This window comes from Vanacampus margaritifer, chromosome 16 (assembly GCF_051991255.1).
Source record: "Vanacampus margaritifer isolate UIUO_Vmar chromosome 16, RoL_Vmar_1.0, whole genome shotgun sequence".
Lineage (NCBI taxonomy): Eukaryota > Metazoa > Chordata > Actinopteri > Syngnathiformes > Syngnathidae > Vanacampus > Vanacampus margaritifer.
In genome coordinates, this window is record NC_135447.1 from 10,891,745 (window position 1) to 10,909,309 (window position 17,565).

At 39.8% G+C, this 17,565-nt stretch overlaps 1 protein-coding gene and 1 long non-coding RNA gene across 6 annotated transcripts in view; one reads left to right on the forward strand and one right to left on the reverse strand.

Annotated features, from left to right (window-relative positions):
* Nucleotides 1-9,618, forward strand: part of gabra1 (gamma-aminobutyric acid type A receptor subunit alpha1) — a 40,046-nt gene extending 30,428 nt beyond the window's left edge. For all 4 annotated transcript variants that reach the window (XM_077547260.1, XM_077547262.1, XM_077547261.1 and 1 more), the window contains exons 9-10: nucleotides 2,105-2,307; nucleotides 3,924-9,618. In XM_077547260.1, the coding sequence (XP_077403386.1) occupies nucleotides 2,105-2,307; nucleotides 3,924-4,244 (524 nt within the window). In that variant the 3' untranslated portion in view covers nucleotides 4,245-9,618. The remainder of the gene's footprint in view (nucleotides 1-2,104; nucleotides 2,308-3,923) is intronic.
* LOC144036552 (uncharacterized) overlaps nucleotides 1-10,063 on the reverse strand; it is a 39,278-nt gene extending 29,215 nt beyond the window's left edge. For both annotated transcript variants that reach the window (XR_013288664.1, XR_013288665.1), the window contains exons 1-2: nucleotides 10,005-10,063; nucleotides 1,482-1,579 (exon numbers count right to left, since the gene is read on the reverse strand). This is a non-coding gene — a long non-coding RNA (uncharacterized LOC144036552). The remainder of the gene's footprint in view (nucleotides 1-1,481; nucleotides 1,580-10,004) is intronic.
* Between the last annotated feature and the right edge of the window lie 7,502 nt (nucleotides 10,064-17,565).

The window sequence follows — 17,565 nt, forward strand, 5'->3', positions numbered from 1 at the left end:
GCTTTCCAAACAACACATGACCGAATTCAGGAAACAGGTGATTGGTCGTTACCTGAACAACCGAGATTTTATTCTCAGCTGACGGCAGGTGATGGATAAAAACGGCTGGATTTTGCTGCTTTATTCATATTCCATAAACACAATATTAACTGTATTTAGATTAGTGGACTGCATGGTGTGCATAATGATTAGTAATAAGGAATACTGCTACAGTATTTTGAAAAACTTGTGTCTGACATTATTACAAAAAAATATATATATTTTTGGAACATACACTAAGTGGTCAAATGAGAGCATTTTCTATCAAAATGCTCAATAAAAAAAATAAAAAATCAGGCTGCAACGCTTTGTTCAGATGATTGAAGGATGCAACGTGTGATCCCTTTGTGTGCATGCCACGTAGCTCGCTAGCTAGCTAGCTAGCGTGCACACATACGTACGTACAACATACGTATGGGAAATGTCGTGTTTGATATTTCCCCCTACACAAGCCATCTGTTCATGTCATGAAATCGCTGGCTGTCTTTGTGTTCAGGCTCATCTTATTTTGATGTGTAAACATCTGCAGCCGTCGATTCTGTATGAATACAAATGGCCCGAGCCACTTCCTTTGATTGTCTGCGCACTTGCAACTTGTAGTCAGTGAGTGATTGGGCAGCGTTGGCAACATGTGGCCACCATTATTTTCCTTCTACTTTATATGTTGCCTTATTTTTCTTGTGGTGTGTTTTGCATTGCTCTGCAGGATGTCATTCCGCCAGCCTATTTTGCCCGCACGCTATTCGTCAGCCGCAGCATCCCCAAGGACGAGCGCATGTTGCGGCTGCATCTTTACCTTTGCGACTCTATTAAAAGAACAAGCTGCACGGCTGCTCCCATGGATTCATACAAATGAGAGGCTACTTGACAAAGAAAACCTCCAACTCAGCATTAGTAATAAATGACGTACAGTATACCAGGTGTTAACCAGATCTTTCCACGATCATGGTCTTAAATGAATCGCTCGTTTTTAGACATTTCAAGGTAGCGGCGGCGTATTTAGTAGTTTTTCATTGGATTGTTTACTATGTTAGTAATGTGTTTGTTTTGTGTTAGTTTTTTTAAAACGCAAAATACATTGCAAAGATGCAAAACAGCAACTTCAACTTTTGATGCCTAAAAATAGTCATTTGACTTTCAAAATCAAGCGTGATGGCAATCAGAAATCTTACGTTTTTATGTGAAATCAGAGGCACAATTTTTGATGGTTGAATTTGAAATCTGAAAAACCTTTGAAGGAGGACGTAAATTTTTACGGCCAAAAACACAGTTGGACTTGGCTCGATCATTCAAAATCATTTGCAAGTGATCAGTTGCGCATGAAATTTGACACAACAAATACGACAAGGATGCATGAATCTAAGGAGTGCTTGCTTGTGTAGTGCATCTTGGGAAAATTGAGGTTTGGTTTCACGCTGACTTAGGTCAGCAATAATACTCACCGTCGGTTCGGAGAAGTGGGGTAGAATTCATTTCAAACAGTGCTGTCTGCGAAGTTCATTTTCTCTCTCTTCGGATGGGCTTCAGCTCTGACGCAATCCTAAGGGGAACAAACAGTATTAAAAAGAGATGGATAGATGGAAATTGTGCAGACTTTTCAACATATTGCTCTCGTATCAGTCAATTGCATTAAAGCAACACTAAGGAACTTTTAGTTCACGTTGATTATGGCGGCGCCATATGGACAAAAGAGGTAATGTTATGCCTGAAGGAAGACCGCATTTCCCATGAGGACAAGCGCATTGTGTCGCTTCCCTTTTTCTTTATGTCTCCTCAGACAAAACTTTTCAGTTGTTTTGCAGGAAAGCAGTAATCGTTCGTCAACATTCAAATTGACTTCCGTCCGGGGACGTGACATATGGCATAAAGCAGTCAGCACATTTTTTTTTTTTTTTGTGTAGCAGTGTTCCTACCAAGTGCCAGTAAAAATTATACAGACCCACACAGGCCAGTTTTAAGTCAATGTCTCATCAGAAGAGTTATGAAAATATTTTATTAAGGTTGAAAAGATGTGACGCAGACCCGAAATGACATTGAAGTGGTGTGTTGTGTTGTGGTCCTGCAGGAGTGACGACCGTCCTGACCATGACCACCCTCAGTATCAGCGCTAGGAATTCCCTCCCCAAAGTGGCCTACGCCACCGCCATGGATTGGTTCATCGCCGTGTGCTACGCCTTCGTCTTCTCTGCCCTCATCGAGTTCGCCACAGTCAACTACTTCACCAAGAGGGGTTACGCCTGGGACGGGAAAAGCGTGGTGCCGGAGAAGGTATTTGAGATTTGACTTTCATTCTTAGTTGACCCCCCCAACTGATTGAACTACAGGGAAAGTCTGCGAGGCGATAATACGGCATCATCACTTGTCCTCGTTTGTTTTCAGCTGGCTTTCGATTGGTTTTCGGAATGGCGTCAAACGTAAAAGGATGCGTCTTCCCGTTTTGCACACGGGGGCAGTTAGCACTTAACTGCTGTTGGAGCAGCAGCAGGCGGGGACGCATTTACTTGTCATCGCACAGAAAATTCAATTTGTGTAACATGACGTGAACATTAATAGTTTAGTGTTCATCTCGTGCTTTCTGCTCCACTTGTCTGTGTGCGGCATTTAGCGACGCAAGGCTGCTTATGAGGACATTTTTTTTTTACAGGCTTATTGATTTGTATGAATCATTTGGTTGCCGATGACACAATGTTAGCAATGACTATTATTCATCTTCATGTAAGAATTATTTGCACACGGCTTTCTCATATGATGCAAGCCTTTTCTCATCATTTGCACTCAATAGAATGAAAAGATATCATGGAAATGTGTTATTTCCCCGACATTTGAATTAAGGACCAAATATAGTCTTTTGTGGCAAAATACAGCAAACAACAATCTATTCTGTGTCAGATTTCAAAACAAATTGTAGGCTACTAATGGAAATTGAAAACAACTGCACAGGAAGCTTGTAAAGTAATGAATGCTAAAATGATTAAAGGTCATCCAAATAAAGTAAAAATAAGGTAGGTCATTATTCTTTAATATTAAAATGCTGAATGACTAAAGTGAAAGGTCAAGGTGAGGGGCGTCACAGCAGTTTCATATGCATGACACTGCTTTGAACTTTTAATATATCGAACACACAGACAAAATTATTTTGGTGGTTAGGGTAAGTTTTACCCCCAAAAAACAAAGAAAAGTCAACCGATTATAGTTTTCTGGCCCATCACTAAAAAGTCTGATCTGCTGATCCAGATTTTTGACCATATCGATTTTTCTCATAACCATCAGCATAGGCCTTCAATGTTCCAATTCAAGGGATCGGACGATCAACTTATAATGAAAGAAATTGGGACGATAGATCGGTGCACCCCTCCAAATTATTTGTCACTGTTATCCTGACATGTCGCATATAAAGATGGTTGGAGCGTAGATGCCGAATGTTGGGTGAATTACAAATAGCCCGACCATAGGGGTGATTTTTAATTTTTTAATATATTTAAATATGCGTCATCTTTTAAATTAAAATTGGAACATTTTTAGCCTATGGTGACATTGTTCTGAATGCTAATCTTAGTTCACACAAGTCCCAGATTATTGCATTTTTTGTTGGTCCATTTTCAGAAGAGATACAAAACAGATTTTATTAAATGTTGGTCAAATTAATCAAGTTATTTGATGTCAGCGGTGTCTCACGTTATAATGAGGTCAACATGAGGTCATTTTCTCAAGCAGTCTTTTAACAGCAAAGATCCTACAGGTGTCGGAAGAAAAGCATAGAAAAGAGCAAAACAAGTTTGGCATTGGAAAATTTCCAGTTCAATTTCCAAAAGGAGAAGTCATGTCGGCCATACGCTGATCCCTGTCTTTTGTTCTTTCTTTCTTTCCCGGTCAAACCAACTCAGCAAAAGAAGAAGAAGGAGTCGATGCTGAAAAAGAACAACACGACAGCGTACCCGGCCGCCACCGCTACAGCCTTCGCTCCCAACATTGCCAGGGACCCCGGCTTGGCCACCATTGCCAAAAGCGCCCCCCCACCTCCAACTGAGCCCAAGGAGGAGCCAAAGCCCAAACCTCCCGAGGCCAAGAAAACCTTTAACAGCGTGAGCAAGATCGACAGGATCGCCAGAATAGCCTTCCCTCTGCTCTTTGGAACCTTTAACTTGGTCTACTGGGCCACCTACTTGAATAAGAAGCCCAAACTGCAGGGGATGTCTTCACACTAATCCATCGTTGGCTCCTTTTCAATTCTACCTATCTAACTTTCATTTTCTTTGCTATTCCTCAAAAGAAAACAAAAGGAAAATCTGTTTATTTTCAGACAAACATTATGTCCATGCTGGTTTGAATTCCCAGTCGTCGCATTGCTTCTGTTTATTTACATTTTGAAGATTTGGAGAAAACAACATAGAGAACAAAAAAACAACAACATAAGTGCAAGCGATAGAGACTTTTAAAAGGTTGCTGTTCAGGTGTGGGATGATGCTTTTAAGAAAACGCTAGCGCAAATATATAGCCGAAAGGAGAATGCTATTCTTCAAGTACACAGAGCCCAATCTTGTCTGGGGCTTTTTTTCTTTCTACATTGTATATTTTCTTATTTTCCAGGGTTCCACTTCTAATCTTTGCTGCGGGAGTCTCCCGAGTTATTACCCTTTGAGGTAGGGATAAATAAGTAGAACAAATTTGCTTTCCATGAGGGAGACAGTCCAGCAACAGACTGCAACTACTTGGAATAACTGCCCGATAATATATTGCAACAAATGAGTAACATCGGCAATGGACCAAGTGACAAATACATCATGCAAAGCGTGTTGTCAAATGTTCAAGCCCATTTCTTATGACGTTTCTTATTGCAGTATTATTGCAGTAATTCCGCAAATAGTATCCGAGGCTTATCTGCTTAGCTGCTGTTGGGGGAGGCGCCTATTGATATTACACAATGTCATCGCTATATTAAAGTTCATATAAAGTGAAAGTGGAGTCAAAACCAAAGTGGACTGTTATGATGGAGAAAGGCTGAGAAACTCAGGCCCAACCATGGACACACACAACATTGTGGAGCCACGCTAATCGTAAACCTCATTAAAAACCTCATCACAAATACGGCACAGGGAACTCCCTAACAGCATATTCATATTTAATTCATCCCAGATACTGTTGATGTGATTCGGTAGGTGCTGCTGTTTTGGTTCACAACGGCTGTGAAATTAGTAAGAGGGCCACTATTTGAGGAAATATGTCCTGTACATTGATGCTGTCGAATCTAACGCATGTAATCTTTTTATCCGAAAAACAACTTGAACATTTGGAAACACATGTTTTGTATTAGATTGCGTATTGCCAAAATATTACAGTTCAGTGGTTCGTGCCAAAACGCCCAACAGTGACAAAAAAAGAAAAAGTTTTACTATTCATTTCAAAACTGACAAGTCGTTCAATGCCAAATCATAAACAAAAACAAAAAATCGGACATTTGTAATCAAGCAGATTAGGATTTAAATGAAACTTGGTGTACTTGTTGATAGAGATGGCAAAACACTAAATCTCAAATTTGAGGTCAATCAGAGGACGGGTTTGGCACGACCTGCTGGATTTTTACATTTTCGGCAAAAAAGCTCGTCGCCGCCTTTCTTTGAACCTCTAAACCTCAGGAACTACGTACTGAGTCAATCTTCACAAAACAGCGTTTGTTGGAAATGGTTGCAACCATTTGACCTTTTGTTTTAGTTGACCTTGAAGATCACATGACCTTAAAAGAAGTGTTGATTCGATATTGTTTTTGGCCCCCGATACCAATTCTGATACGTAGTATTGGCCGATACAGAAACCGTATCGATACCTAGGTTGTTGTTTTTTCAACTCTTACGTTCTCAAAATGAAAATTTCAGAATTTTTATTTATTTTTAATTTAGCATCAATGAAGAGTCAATGTATCAATATCCTCAAATATTCATGGGATATTCAATGAATATTCAACTTTCAATCAATGAAAAATGTCACAAGATCACAAGGCGAATTTCAAGGTCTTCTAAAACAAAAGGTCAAAAGGTTACTAGAATATGCACCAATCTTATAAATAATTGCAGATTCCCTTTCCAATGAGCGCTGTTTAGTGAAGTCATGAGGGTTGAAAGAAAGGTGACCACGCCTTTTTTGAGGAAAATGTCTAAATTTGCTGGGTCGTAGCTCGCAAAACCCTGCTCCGATTGACCTCAAATTTGGGATTTAGTGTTGTGCCATCACTATCAACAAGTACACCAAGTTTCATTCCAATCCAAGTCTGCTTGCTTGATTTGTCATGCAACGACCCACAAATGAAACCGTTCCTATAAAACCATTTTGGGACATGAAACTTCCTGTCCAAAACAAGACAAATGCATTTCTTGTGTCATTTTTAGATAAAAGACCCATTTAAGAAACTCAAAATGTGGCCAGGGTTTTAAAAGATTAAAAGCATTTCCGCATTGCTCAGGCTAGTCATCAGGTTGCATCAATCGTCCTATTAAAGAATGCATTATCTTATTAGTGCATTATTTTTCATAATGACGATTCCTATTGGCACACAAATACCATTTTTATAACTTTAAAAGCTCGGGCCTTGAAGCTTCCAATGGCTCCCACACAAATCAAACCCTGCTTGGATCTTATTTACTAGTTGAATTTGTTTGGAAGCACAGACATGACAAACAGCACGCGTGTAAATGCATGGCCAGGGCATCCTTCGTTTAAATCACGTTGTCACATCAAAGACTCCCATTAGCCGCTCTTCAAAATAGGTTGAAGTTTTTGCAATAGCAATAAAACACGTCTCAGTGGACACACCATTCATTTAGTTTCAAAAATAGAGTTAAAAAAAAACCACAATCATCTCTGCTCAGAAATGAAACTGATGAACATGTATTTTCCTTGTCACAGTCTTTGTAAATATTCTCAGATGTTAGCGATGTCAATATTACGTTGGAGTAACTAATGGGTACATGAAAGAGAGTCATTTTACGGTATATTTTTCGCAATTTTTTTGTTGTTGCCAAGTTTGTGTACAAATCTCACTTTTTGTTTTGGTTGGTACAGATGTAAAAAATAAGTATGTGAGTAAGAAGAATGTAATGAATCGTCTTCAAACCTGACATTTTATTGATCTACAATGATGAGTTCCTGTTTTGGTTGTTACAAGGTGGTGGGGGAAGAGCTTGTTTGCTTGCCAAAAATGCCATTTCACGCAAAGTCAAGTTGGTGTAAAAGAAGACGCGGGGCGAGGCACATTGAGGAGGAGAAGTGCCTTTTCCATATTTTAAGAGAGTTGCAGCCCTGATGGTGGCTTTGCTGATTGATGGCACATCATGCATTTTGTGACCCACTGTGACAGCAAAAAGTTTTTGCTTTTTTTGGTTTTTCTGCTGAAATTTGTCAACACTCAGAAAGTACCAGCTACACTGCCTTCAGTATCACAGGCCCTTTGAAGATATTTGTTACTGCTGTGTGAGTAAAAGAATGAGACGTTGAGATTAGGCATGGGCCCATAACTGTTGAGCCAAGCTTTCAATAACTGCAAATAGTCATTGTCACTGGTAATGAGCCCTTCTTTTCTTTTTGGAGGAATTCTAAGCAGGGCACAATATGATTGGCTGCTTGCAGAGTTGAGTAAACAGGTTACCTCTTTGAAGTTAATTGCTTCCAATTAACCTTAACATGCCAGCATGTGTAAATTAGCCCCAAAGACTACATGAGTAGCCAACAGATCTGTTTTAAAAATAGCCCACCAATGATGGGAAAAGAAGAAGAATGTTATTTATTTATTTATTCATTCGTTCATTTATTTATTTATTTATTCATTTATTTATTCATTTATTTATTTATTTATGTTGGCCCATGCCTAATTGAGATGTGATATCATAATCCAATCTTGTCAATTGGGTCAATGATAGCGATGAAAATTCATTTATTTTTGTAGCATGAGGTCAAAAAAAAAGGAAAGATGACAGAATAGTTTTTTTTTTGTTTGAACATTGCTTGAGCTTGTTTAGTTTTTTCCAACTAACAAGAATTTGTCAGCCGTGGCACATCCAGGTTTGGGAAGAGCCCACTTTGAATTGTGTTAATGTAGCAATATTACTTAGCAAGGGCTTTTCTTCGGACCTCAACTGGGGATGATTGCCAGCGTAGCTTTACTTCAATTCTTATTTTCATTTGTGTGTTGCAAAGTTTTTTTTTTTGGTGTTCTCACTGAGATGAAAATCATTTGTCACCTACTCAAAACTATGAACATTTATAGGCCTACACCTATTTTAATTCAATATGTGATTTCAATATTCCATTTTTTTTTACAGTATTTTTGTATTTATTTATTTGAAAATATTTATTTGTAGTTAACCCGTTTTATTTATTTTTCCTGTCAACACAGGGATGAGGTCACAATCTATATTGAGGGTTCCTGCTTTTCTTATGATTTGCATTATAACAATATTGAACGTGTCCCTAATAGGCCACTCACATGTAAAGGGGTGATGGAAGTGCAAAGTTCAGGGTGAAGAGTTGTATAAAGATAGATATAAATAAACTATTGTATGTATGTTGAATATCATAAAGAAAATTCTCGCTATATATATATATATATACATATGTAAAATACATGATGCATACAGTATTTGATGATATTATTGAAGATATTAGCTAAAAAAGATGATAAATATTGTTTGTATTCTCAAGCTATCGTTCTGCATTTTGCACATTTAGATGACCAATAACATAACTTGTACGTAGTCGGCTTTGTGCTATGCAAGGACAGATTTCAACCACCTCTCCATCGTGTTTTACATTAACTAGGGAGAAAAAAAAGGAAAAGGAAGCCCCCATTAGCTTTTTTTTTCATGGCTATACAGGGTGACATCAAAGATAAAGAGTGGATTATTTATTTTGTTTGTGTTTTGGATTTGTTAGTGTTTGACGAGAAAATGGCTTTGGGTTGTTGATTGCGCTTTTTCTCCCGGGTCATGAAAGACAAAAAAGGAGCAAAGGGGTCAGATCTTCCTGTTAAAAAGTTGGGGAGCTCCATCCAATTGGCATCAGACTTGACAGACAGAAACTTGAAGTTGAGAAAATCTCATTTCCAGAGACATTTTGAGAATGTGAAACATGAGGTACCGTGCAATCATGAGCTTCCGACTCTGACCTTCCCGTCTCACTCCTTTGCGGAGATTTCATGTATATATCACATTTGTTGTCATAATTCTTTGCTTGCTTTGATTTTCGGAACAATGACCATCAACACTTGCTTCTCACCACCGGGTCTTCTTCTTCTTCTTCTTACCAGATATCTACTGGAGGTTTTTTTCTTCTTCTAATTTTCACTGAAATACTAACAACAATGGGGGAGGGGGAAAAAAAAAACATTTTCTAAAGCACAAACGGTGAGGATATAAGGAGAGAATGGACAACGAAAGGACATTAAAGACTCCTCCACTGGGTTGTGTTTCTGATGGACGTCGATGACGTGGTGAACCTCCTGTAAATGTTTTTGTTGGTTTCTTTTGGTTATGATATGGCCCTGTAGATTCTGATTCACTGCATTAGTCTTTAAATAAAAATGAAACAACGCTACCGCTGTCTTTATTTGAGAGCAATGGTCTTGCGATGTTAATAAAAGCAGGGGGCGGGGGAGTATTTATCAGCACAAACATTTAATGGCTTCCAACATTAGCTCCTTTGTGGAAATGAGTCATCCCACGCGCCAACCCGCCATTCAAGCGAGACCTCCGCCAAATTACACTAGGCAATTTGTGCTGTTTTTTACTTCCTGACGTACAAATAACATTTTTAATCAATAAGTTTTAATTAGGTCAACCTACCCTGGCTAACTTTGTACACAAAGCTGAAACATAATGCTAGGCTAAGTCGGTGCTAACTGGTGTTTTTTGAAATGCTAGCCATAATTTTTGCTCTGGGTAACCAAACAAACAGATGAGAAAGTGATTATGGTTGGTTACCAGTTTCTCTGAGGAGCAGATGAGTTGAGCAGGTGAACGTTCTGGCTTCAAGTGTCAAACCAGGATTGGATGAAAGCAAAGCTTTTTATAGTAAAGGTGACCTGGACAGTACCATGTAGGGGCAAACTATAGGGGTGTTTTACTTAGCTTACCATCAAATGTTTGGTTTGGCTAATATGAATTCAAGTTAAAATAGTAGACAGATTATTGAAGTATTTTGATTCATTTGTGTGGCCAAGCACAAAACAGACTCATCTACTTTGACTTTGGTCACCATTTTATTTAATCATGTTTTGGGAGTTCTTAATTTTTTTCGCCAAATCTCACATTCGGAGCATGTGACAAAGCTACAAAGTGTCATCAGAATCACCTTTTTGCATCATCCTGCTGAGGAACAAACAAATGATGATCAAAACAGTACAAATCACCTTCTAACCTTTGGATTTGTACCGAAGTAATTATGATTTGGATTGTAAATACAGCAGCTGTCCTCTTATTTGACCAAAATGGGACATTACAATCCCAACAAGTGTACATTTAATTCTTATAGGTTCCCTACAATATATGCAGTAGAAGTGAGATATGAGAGGATATCATGCTTCTTTTCTCTACCTGGCCGCCGTGAGAATTGAGGCGCATAGGAACGTGCGCTCGTTCCCGAGAAGCATGTGAGCTACTGAGCTCTCTGCACAGCATTATGTAATAAAGCTGCTTCTTGCTGGCAGAAGAGCACCAGAGGAGCTTTTTCTCTCACTCTTCTCCTTCTTTTCTGCTTCCACTCCACCACTTTTTCCCCCCACCACAAGCACAAATTTGGACTCAGGCACATAACGAGCAGGTATTGTAATCCCATATGGTGCTTTCTTACCGCAAACTTGGTCCTATCAGAGAGAACTTTGTTGCTGAAATGTTGGCTTCACTTCACTTCACCCTGACTTAAACATTACACCCTCATAGCACTGTACGTGGGTACATTGTATTTACCATCATTTATTTTTTAAACCCTTTAATGCCAAATGAAAATGTATCTGATATTTTGATTAAAGGATGGAATAATCAAATAAATATATGGCTGAACAGATACTATCTATACAGACGTGAATGTGAACATCAGCAGAATATTTAACAGCATAGAATGTAGCCCATGCATGTAGCGATTAACCAGCAGTAGATTGTAAATCATATATGAAGGCAACAAATGTACTTTCCTATGCATGCTACACAAGCAGATGTAAGTATAAACTAAAAGTAACAAGAAGAGTTAGCAGCATCGTATGTGGCGACTCTACATGGATTAGCAGTTGGCAATGAAAGCAGCAACCGAGTCACAAGAGCACATAAATAAATCAGATCAACACAGCACGGACTTTCGACCGTGGAGTTGCTTATAAAGTGCGACAACAGCGGAAGGAAGGAAGGAAGGAAGGAAGGAAGGAAAGAAGGCAGGGAGGGAGAAAGGAAGAAAGAAAGAAAGGAGGAAAAAAAGAAAGAGAGGGAGGGAGGAAGGAAGGAAGGAAAGAAAGAAAGAGAGGGAGGGAGTAATGAAGGGAGGAAGGAAAGAAGGAAGGAAGGAAGGAAGAAAGAAAGCAAGGAAAAAAGGAAGAAAGGAAAAAGGAAAGAAAGGAAAAGAGTGAGGGAGGGAGGAAGGAAGAAAGAAAGACAGACAGACAGACAGAAAGAAAGAAAAGAAGGAAGGAAGGAAGAAAGGAAAAAGGAAAGAAAGAAAGAGAGGGAGGGAGTAATGAAGGTAGGAAGGAAAGAAGGAAGGAAGGAAGGAAGAAAGAAAGAAAGGAATGAAGGAAGGAAGGAAGGAAGACAGACAGGAAGAAAGGAAGGAAGAAAGAAAGAAAAAAGGAAGGAAGGAAGGAAGAAAGAAAGCAAGGAAAAAAGGAAGAAAGGAAAAAGGAAAGAAAGGAAAAGAGTGAGGGAGGGAGGGAGGAAGAAAAGGAGGAAGGAAGGAAGAAAGAAAGACAGACAGACAGACAGAAAGAAAGGAGGAAAAAAGAAAGAGAGGGAGGGAGGGAGGAAGGGAGGGAGGGAGGGAGGAAGGGAGGAAGGAAGGAAAGAAAGAAAGAAAGAAAGAGAGGGAGGGAGTAATGAAGGGAGGAAGGAAAGAAGGAAGGAAGGAAGGAAGGAAGAAAGAAAGAAAGAAAGAAAGAAAGGAATGAAGGAAGGAAGGAAGAAAGACAGACAGGAAGAAAGGAAGGAAGAAAGAAAGAAAAAGGAAGGAAGGAAGGAAGAAAGAAAGAAAGAAAGAAAGAAATGAAGGAAGGAAGGAAGAAAGAAAGAAAGAAAGAAAGAAAGGAATGAAGGAAGAAAGGAAGAAAGACAGACAGGAAGAAAGGAAGGAAGAAAGAAAGAAAAAGGAAGGAAGGAAGAAAGAAAGCAAGGAAAAAGGAAAGAAAGGAAAAGAGTGAGGGAGGGAGGGAGGAAGGGAGGAAGAAAAGGAGGAAGGAAGGAAGAAAGAAAGACAGACAGACAGAAAGAAAGAAAAGAAGGAAGGAAGGAAGGAAGAAAGGAAAAAGGAAAGAAAGGAAGAGAGTGAGGGAGGGAGTGAGGAAGAAAAGGAGGAAGGAAGGAAGAAAGAAAGAAAGAAAGAAATGGAGGAAGGAAGAAAGAAAGAAAGAAAGGAAGGATCCGCAGGACCAAATGGTGACTGAAAGAGATTGTCATCGAACGAACCGCTGAGAGCTTTGATGGTGTCTTGTTTAAGGGTGGGAATCTTTGTCCACCATTCTCCTTTCTCCCACCCGCCTCTTAAAATGAGTCCAGGGGACATGTCAGGACAGCGAAGACCTTCCTTATCAGCCTGTCCAGTTTTCCCGTGGAAATTGCCCCAGCAGAGTACACTCGGTAAACAGTTGCCACTATTGAGTCACAAAAAGCAACAGGAGAGCTACTTGTCCGCCAAAGGACCTTCTCAGTAATCTGAGTGGACTGTGTCTGGTTTATTGTTCACATCACCTACATGCTTTCATTCAGTATTTGGGGGGTCACGTCCACAAAGTCCAGAGTCAGTTGATGGCAGAGAAGCTCCACAGTGCACTGGATGAAGATGAATGGTGCTCAGGCGGTCGCCTGCAGACCACTGACCTCATCAAATGCAGGCAGTCTGTCAGATAATCCAGTTGCAGAGGTTTGAGTCTGAATTTCTGAGCACACAAAATCCTCCACAGAGACATCATGGATTGCGTCTTCACCACTTCGCGATGCTGCCGATTCATGCTCAATTTCCAGACCCCAAAAAATCTTGACTGAGTAACATACGTGCTACTTCTCAAAAGCGGATGTCAATATGTGAATCCAACAAGGCAGAATACCATATGACCGGATCTTCACCCAACCTAGCTGCAAAGTCATGGGCGGAGAAACTCAATCTGAGGTTGATTGTGACATCACAGCATATCTTACTTCTTTGGAAATGGACTATGCGTTCAAAAATAGAAATATGTTGAGAAAATGTTTTTTTGTTGTTGTTGAATTTCTCAGTGAATGGGCCGCAACTCTTTGATTACGAGCAAGCAAAAAGTTGCGGCGAACTTACACAAGTTCCTCCAGTCTTCCTGCTATTTCACATTTCTTCCTAACAATCCTTTTTATGAAGTTCTAAGATAACGGTCCTATTGTTTCATCATATATTTGAACATAAACACACAGTATGTGTTTGTGCAAATAGAATCTGCAAACGCCTCCTGAGGTTTTTATTCCATCTTCATTCAACTCGTGTATGTTTTGTATTTTATTTTCCTCTTAAGTATTTGTCCTTTGGGTGAAAACGGGAATGAATCACGAACTACATTGACAAACAGTCAATTCATTTGCAAGGGACAATTGAAGCACAAGATGATCGCTTGAGGCTGTGGACGCAGCAAACTGAATTTTGTTCTTGTGTGGAACAAGACGCGGGTTGTTGTCTTTGGTCTTTTGTTTGCCTTGAACAAAGTCGAAGAAGGTATTTAAGGAAGTTGAAAGTGGGTGTTCCAAATGCCTCCACTCCTCACTTGGGAATCCTACGACTTCCTGAGGGCAGCCAGTCAAATCAATCAAACAAAAACATATAAATAAATAAAACACAGAATACAAAGGAATATCATGAAAGTGATACGTTTTTGATCTAATACTAATACGCAATGATAATTGAATGAGGTTTGAATATGAAGTTCCCAGCTTGTGTGGGTTGCTGAATGTTCCCCCAAATGTTGGCATCAACAGCAGCACAAATCTCCAACATCACCAATTTCTCTTTGTGGCTGTCCAAGTGCCTGCACGTTGACTACACAACAAAGAACGTATTATCTATCTAGCTTGCATCTGACAAGCGCACACACTCCCCACATGATTCCTTTTTGTAAATTCTCATCTCAATATAATCTCTTGGTGTGGCCCCGCGCACTGATTGTTTACCGGCAATTGGAAAAGTGGGACTAAACAAGTGGGCGGGCCCGGAGGAGCTTTTGCTTTTATGCTGGTTGACATTTTTGATGACTTCCATAAGCCCCAAATTGATTTGTAGCCCGATTTGAACGATAGCGTTTGTTGTGTGCAAGTCCATATATAAATATTACACTCATTATTTTAATATTACTAATTGTATTTTTATCATCTTTGGAAAATGTCTCAATTCAAATTAATGTACAACCAAAAAGTCACTGCCCTCTCAAACTGGTCGTTACCATATTAAAGCAAATCAAATAGTCATTCTCACTTTCTATCACAACACTTTTTGTTATTGATGATGTCATATTGTCAAGAACGGTAATAGGTCAATGATCGTACCTCGAATCAAGTGTCTAAATGCGTTTTTTGTGTAGAAAGAATGATTTTTGTGTGTGTTTGTATTCAATAAGCAGCAGAGTACAAGCGGAACAAATTGCACCTGATTGTGGTTTGCGCTTCTTGTCTGGCGAACAATGGTTCTGGCGTCCTTCGTAAGCTACTTGGCTACGCCGTCCGTCAGCCAACGCAGCTTAATTCTTGAAGGTCGCCATGCAAACAATACGCTCGCAAGGTTCAACGCGGGGGCTGTTGCTTGCATTTGCATTTTGACAGGAATTTCTTTCTTTCTAAGCAATACAATACAGCCGTGTATATAGGATCAAATCTTATGCGAGCACCATTTCAAGTTCATTTGAAGTATCAAAGGCCATCGGTTGACAAAAACTGATGACATCCCCTGATCTAAAAATATTTTCGAGAAATATTGTAAAATGTAAAATGCTTTCTGGCAGGTAGGTGTGTAACATTTGAAGAGATTTTTTTTAACGTGAAATCATCATAGAAATTCCACATTAAGATTAAGAAGGAGAATAATCAAGAAATTTCAGGACATTCTTTGAGTCCATGCAGTTTTATTTTGGTAACAAGCTTGTGCCAAATGTAATTTTTTTTCCGGACGCCGCATGCGGATCTTCATGAAGCTGAAGAAATTACACGAGCTGGACAGGAAGTCGAGCGTCAGCATCAAGGTAACTCCGGCATATTTCAAAATAAAAACGTTTGGGGAGGGAAGCTAGCTAACTACATAGCATGACATGAGTCAGACATTTAACCCTGGAGAACCCACGGGGTCAAATTTGGCCCCTATAAATTCTGCTACTCAAATAACAAAGACCTTTTTTTCTTTTTTACAAATTTAACTTCAAAAGTCCAGAGTGCCACTTCTGACCCCTGCGTGGGGCCATCTAGTGGATGAATATTGCACTTACATGAGCCAGAGTGGTGGTGACAAGATGGCTAAAATGCAACAAATAAAACAAAAAAAAATAATTGTTCAATGTAGCTGTGTATTTGATTGATCATTTTCTTAAATTCTAAATAGTTTACTGACAGTTTTTGTTATTCAGATTTTTCGAAATTATACCCCTAAATCCCAAAGGGTCAAATTTCGCCCTAATCCTAAATTAGGGAATAAAGGGTTAAAATTGAAAAAAACATATATTTTGGTGTTCAGTGAACTTATAGCAGTCATTTAATGTATAATTCATAATTTTCCAAAGAAGAAAAGGGTTCTTGGGTTCTCCAGGGTTAAGACAAAAAACGAGCTCAGAATAAATTAAACATGACAAAATAACACTATTTAAACACAAAACATAGTAGAAGAGCCATGGTAGAAGTCCCAGAAATAACGTCCAAAAGCATATCGTTGTGACAAAAGGCAAGTGTAGCTATTGTTTCCCAATAGGACTCTAAATACATGATTGTTATCGCGTGAACTCAACTCTCCAGTATGAACCCCCGTGATTTTGTACTGCGGCGGGTGCAGATTTCCGGACACGGCCAGCTCACGCAAAGCACGCGCTGTGAATTGCAGTCCGTGAGGATGCCGTACGGAAATTGCACCGCGTCCGTTCCGCAGTCAGTGTGAATTTGGTGTTACTTGTTGATTATGCATGCCGTAGTGTCACAAAGTGTCATCTTCATAATAAAATGCAGAATCTGTATGAACCACACGGACGACTTGAGTATTCCCTGGCCATTGCTCTTCTTGTGTCTTGTTGACTTTGACCACAGTTTTACCCAGCAGGGATTCAAAAACTTGAAGCTTGTGTTCATTTTGTTAGTTTTTTTGTGTCTTTTTCTCCTTCCCTTGCCCAAAGTTGTGGGAGGCCTGGCGGATGTCCTTTGTGGGAAGCAATGTGCGTGTGATCTAACAAGCTGGGAGGTTGAAAAGGCGAGCGAGCTGCATTCTGCTCAGCCACACATTGTTATTCAATCACATCCTCTTACCGTCATATGCCCCCTTCAAAAGGCAGTCAAAGGGCACAAATGGGATCCAATTGAATTCAATCAGCGCAACGTTTTTTTTTAGCCTTGCTTGCACTTTTCAAATCTGCCAATTAATTAAAAGACTTTTTCAAGGCGTTGACCTTGTATTTTTACTTGGCACAACTTGTTGACTACACGACGCCGTGTTAGTTGTCATTCAGATCAATTAGGCAATATTGGTACCAAACGGCTGCTTTCCCAGGCACGAGCGTGTCAATCAATTAGGAAGTAGAGGACGCTTGCGAGCGAGGCTGAAGCAACATGAATGTGACGAGCAGGTGAGAGACTTGCACGAGGAAGACATTTTGTCGCTTTCCTCCATGACGCCACCTCGCAACTTGACGTGGCCTTTCAATCTTGCCGTGCGTGCGGACGACGGACCAATCATCAATCAGGAAATCAAGTCCCGATGGACTGAGCGCGATGACTTGATACGCATTTGCAGTCGGTTTCCCGGGGGGGGCGTTCGGGATGCTGAAGGCAAGCAGCCATCCATCAAGCGACAAATGCAAAGAGCGAGGAGAGCAAATGGATCCAAATGGCTCCTCCTCCGACAGCATTTGGGAATATGCTGTGCTGCGGCTCCAAATCTCTGTCGCAAGCTTTCTGCGCAATAATTGATGATTAATTCACTACAGTCAACAGGTCATAATCGCTCAACTTAAATTTTTCACATAAGAAATGACGAGTGAAAATAATGAACGCCATCATTAATACATTTATTAACGTCACACAACATTCTTCTCCAGTGCTAACAAACAAGACATAAAAGCAAATTCACACAAATGCCCAACGC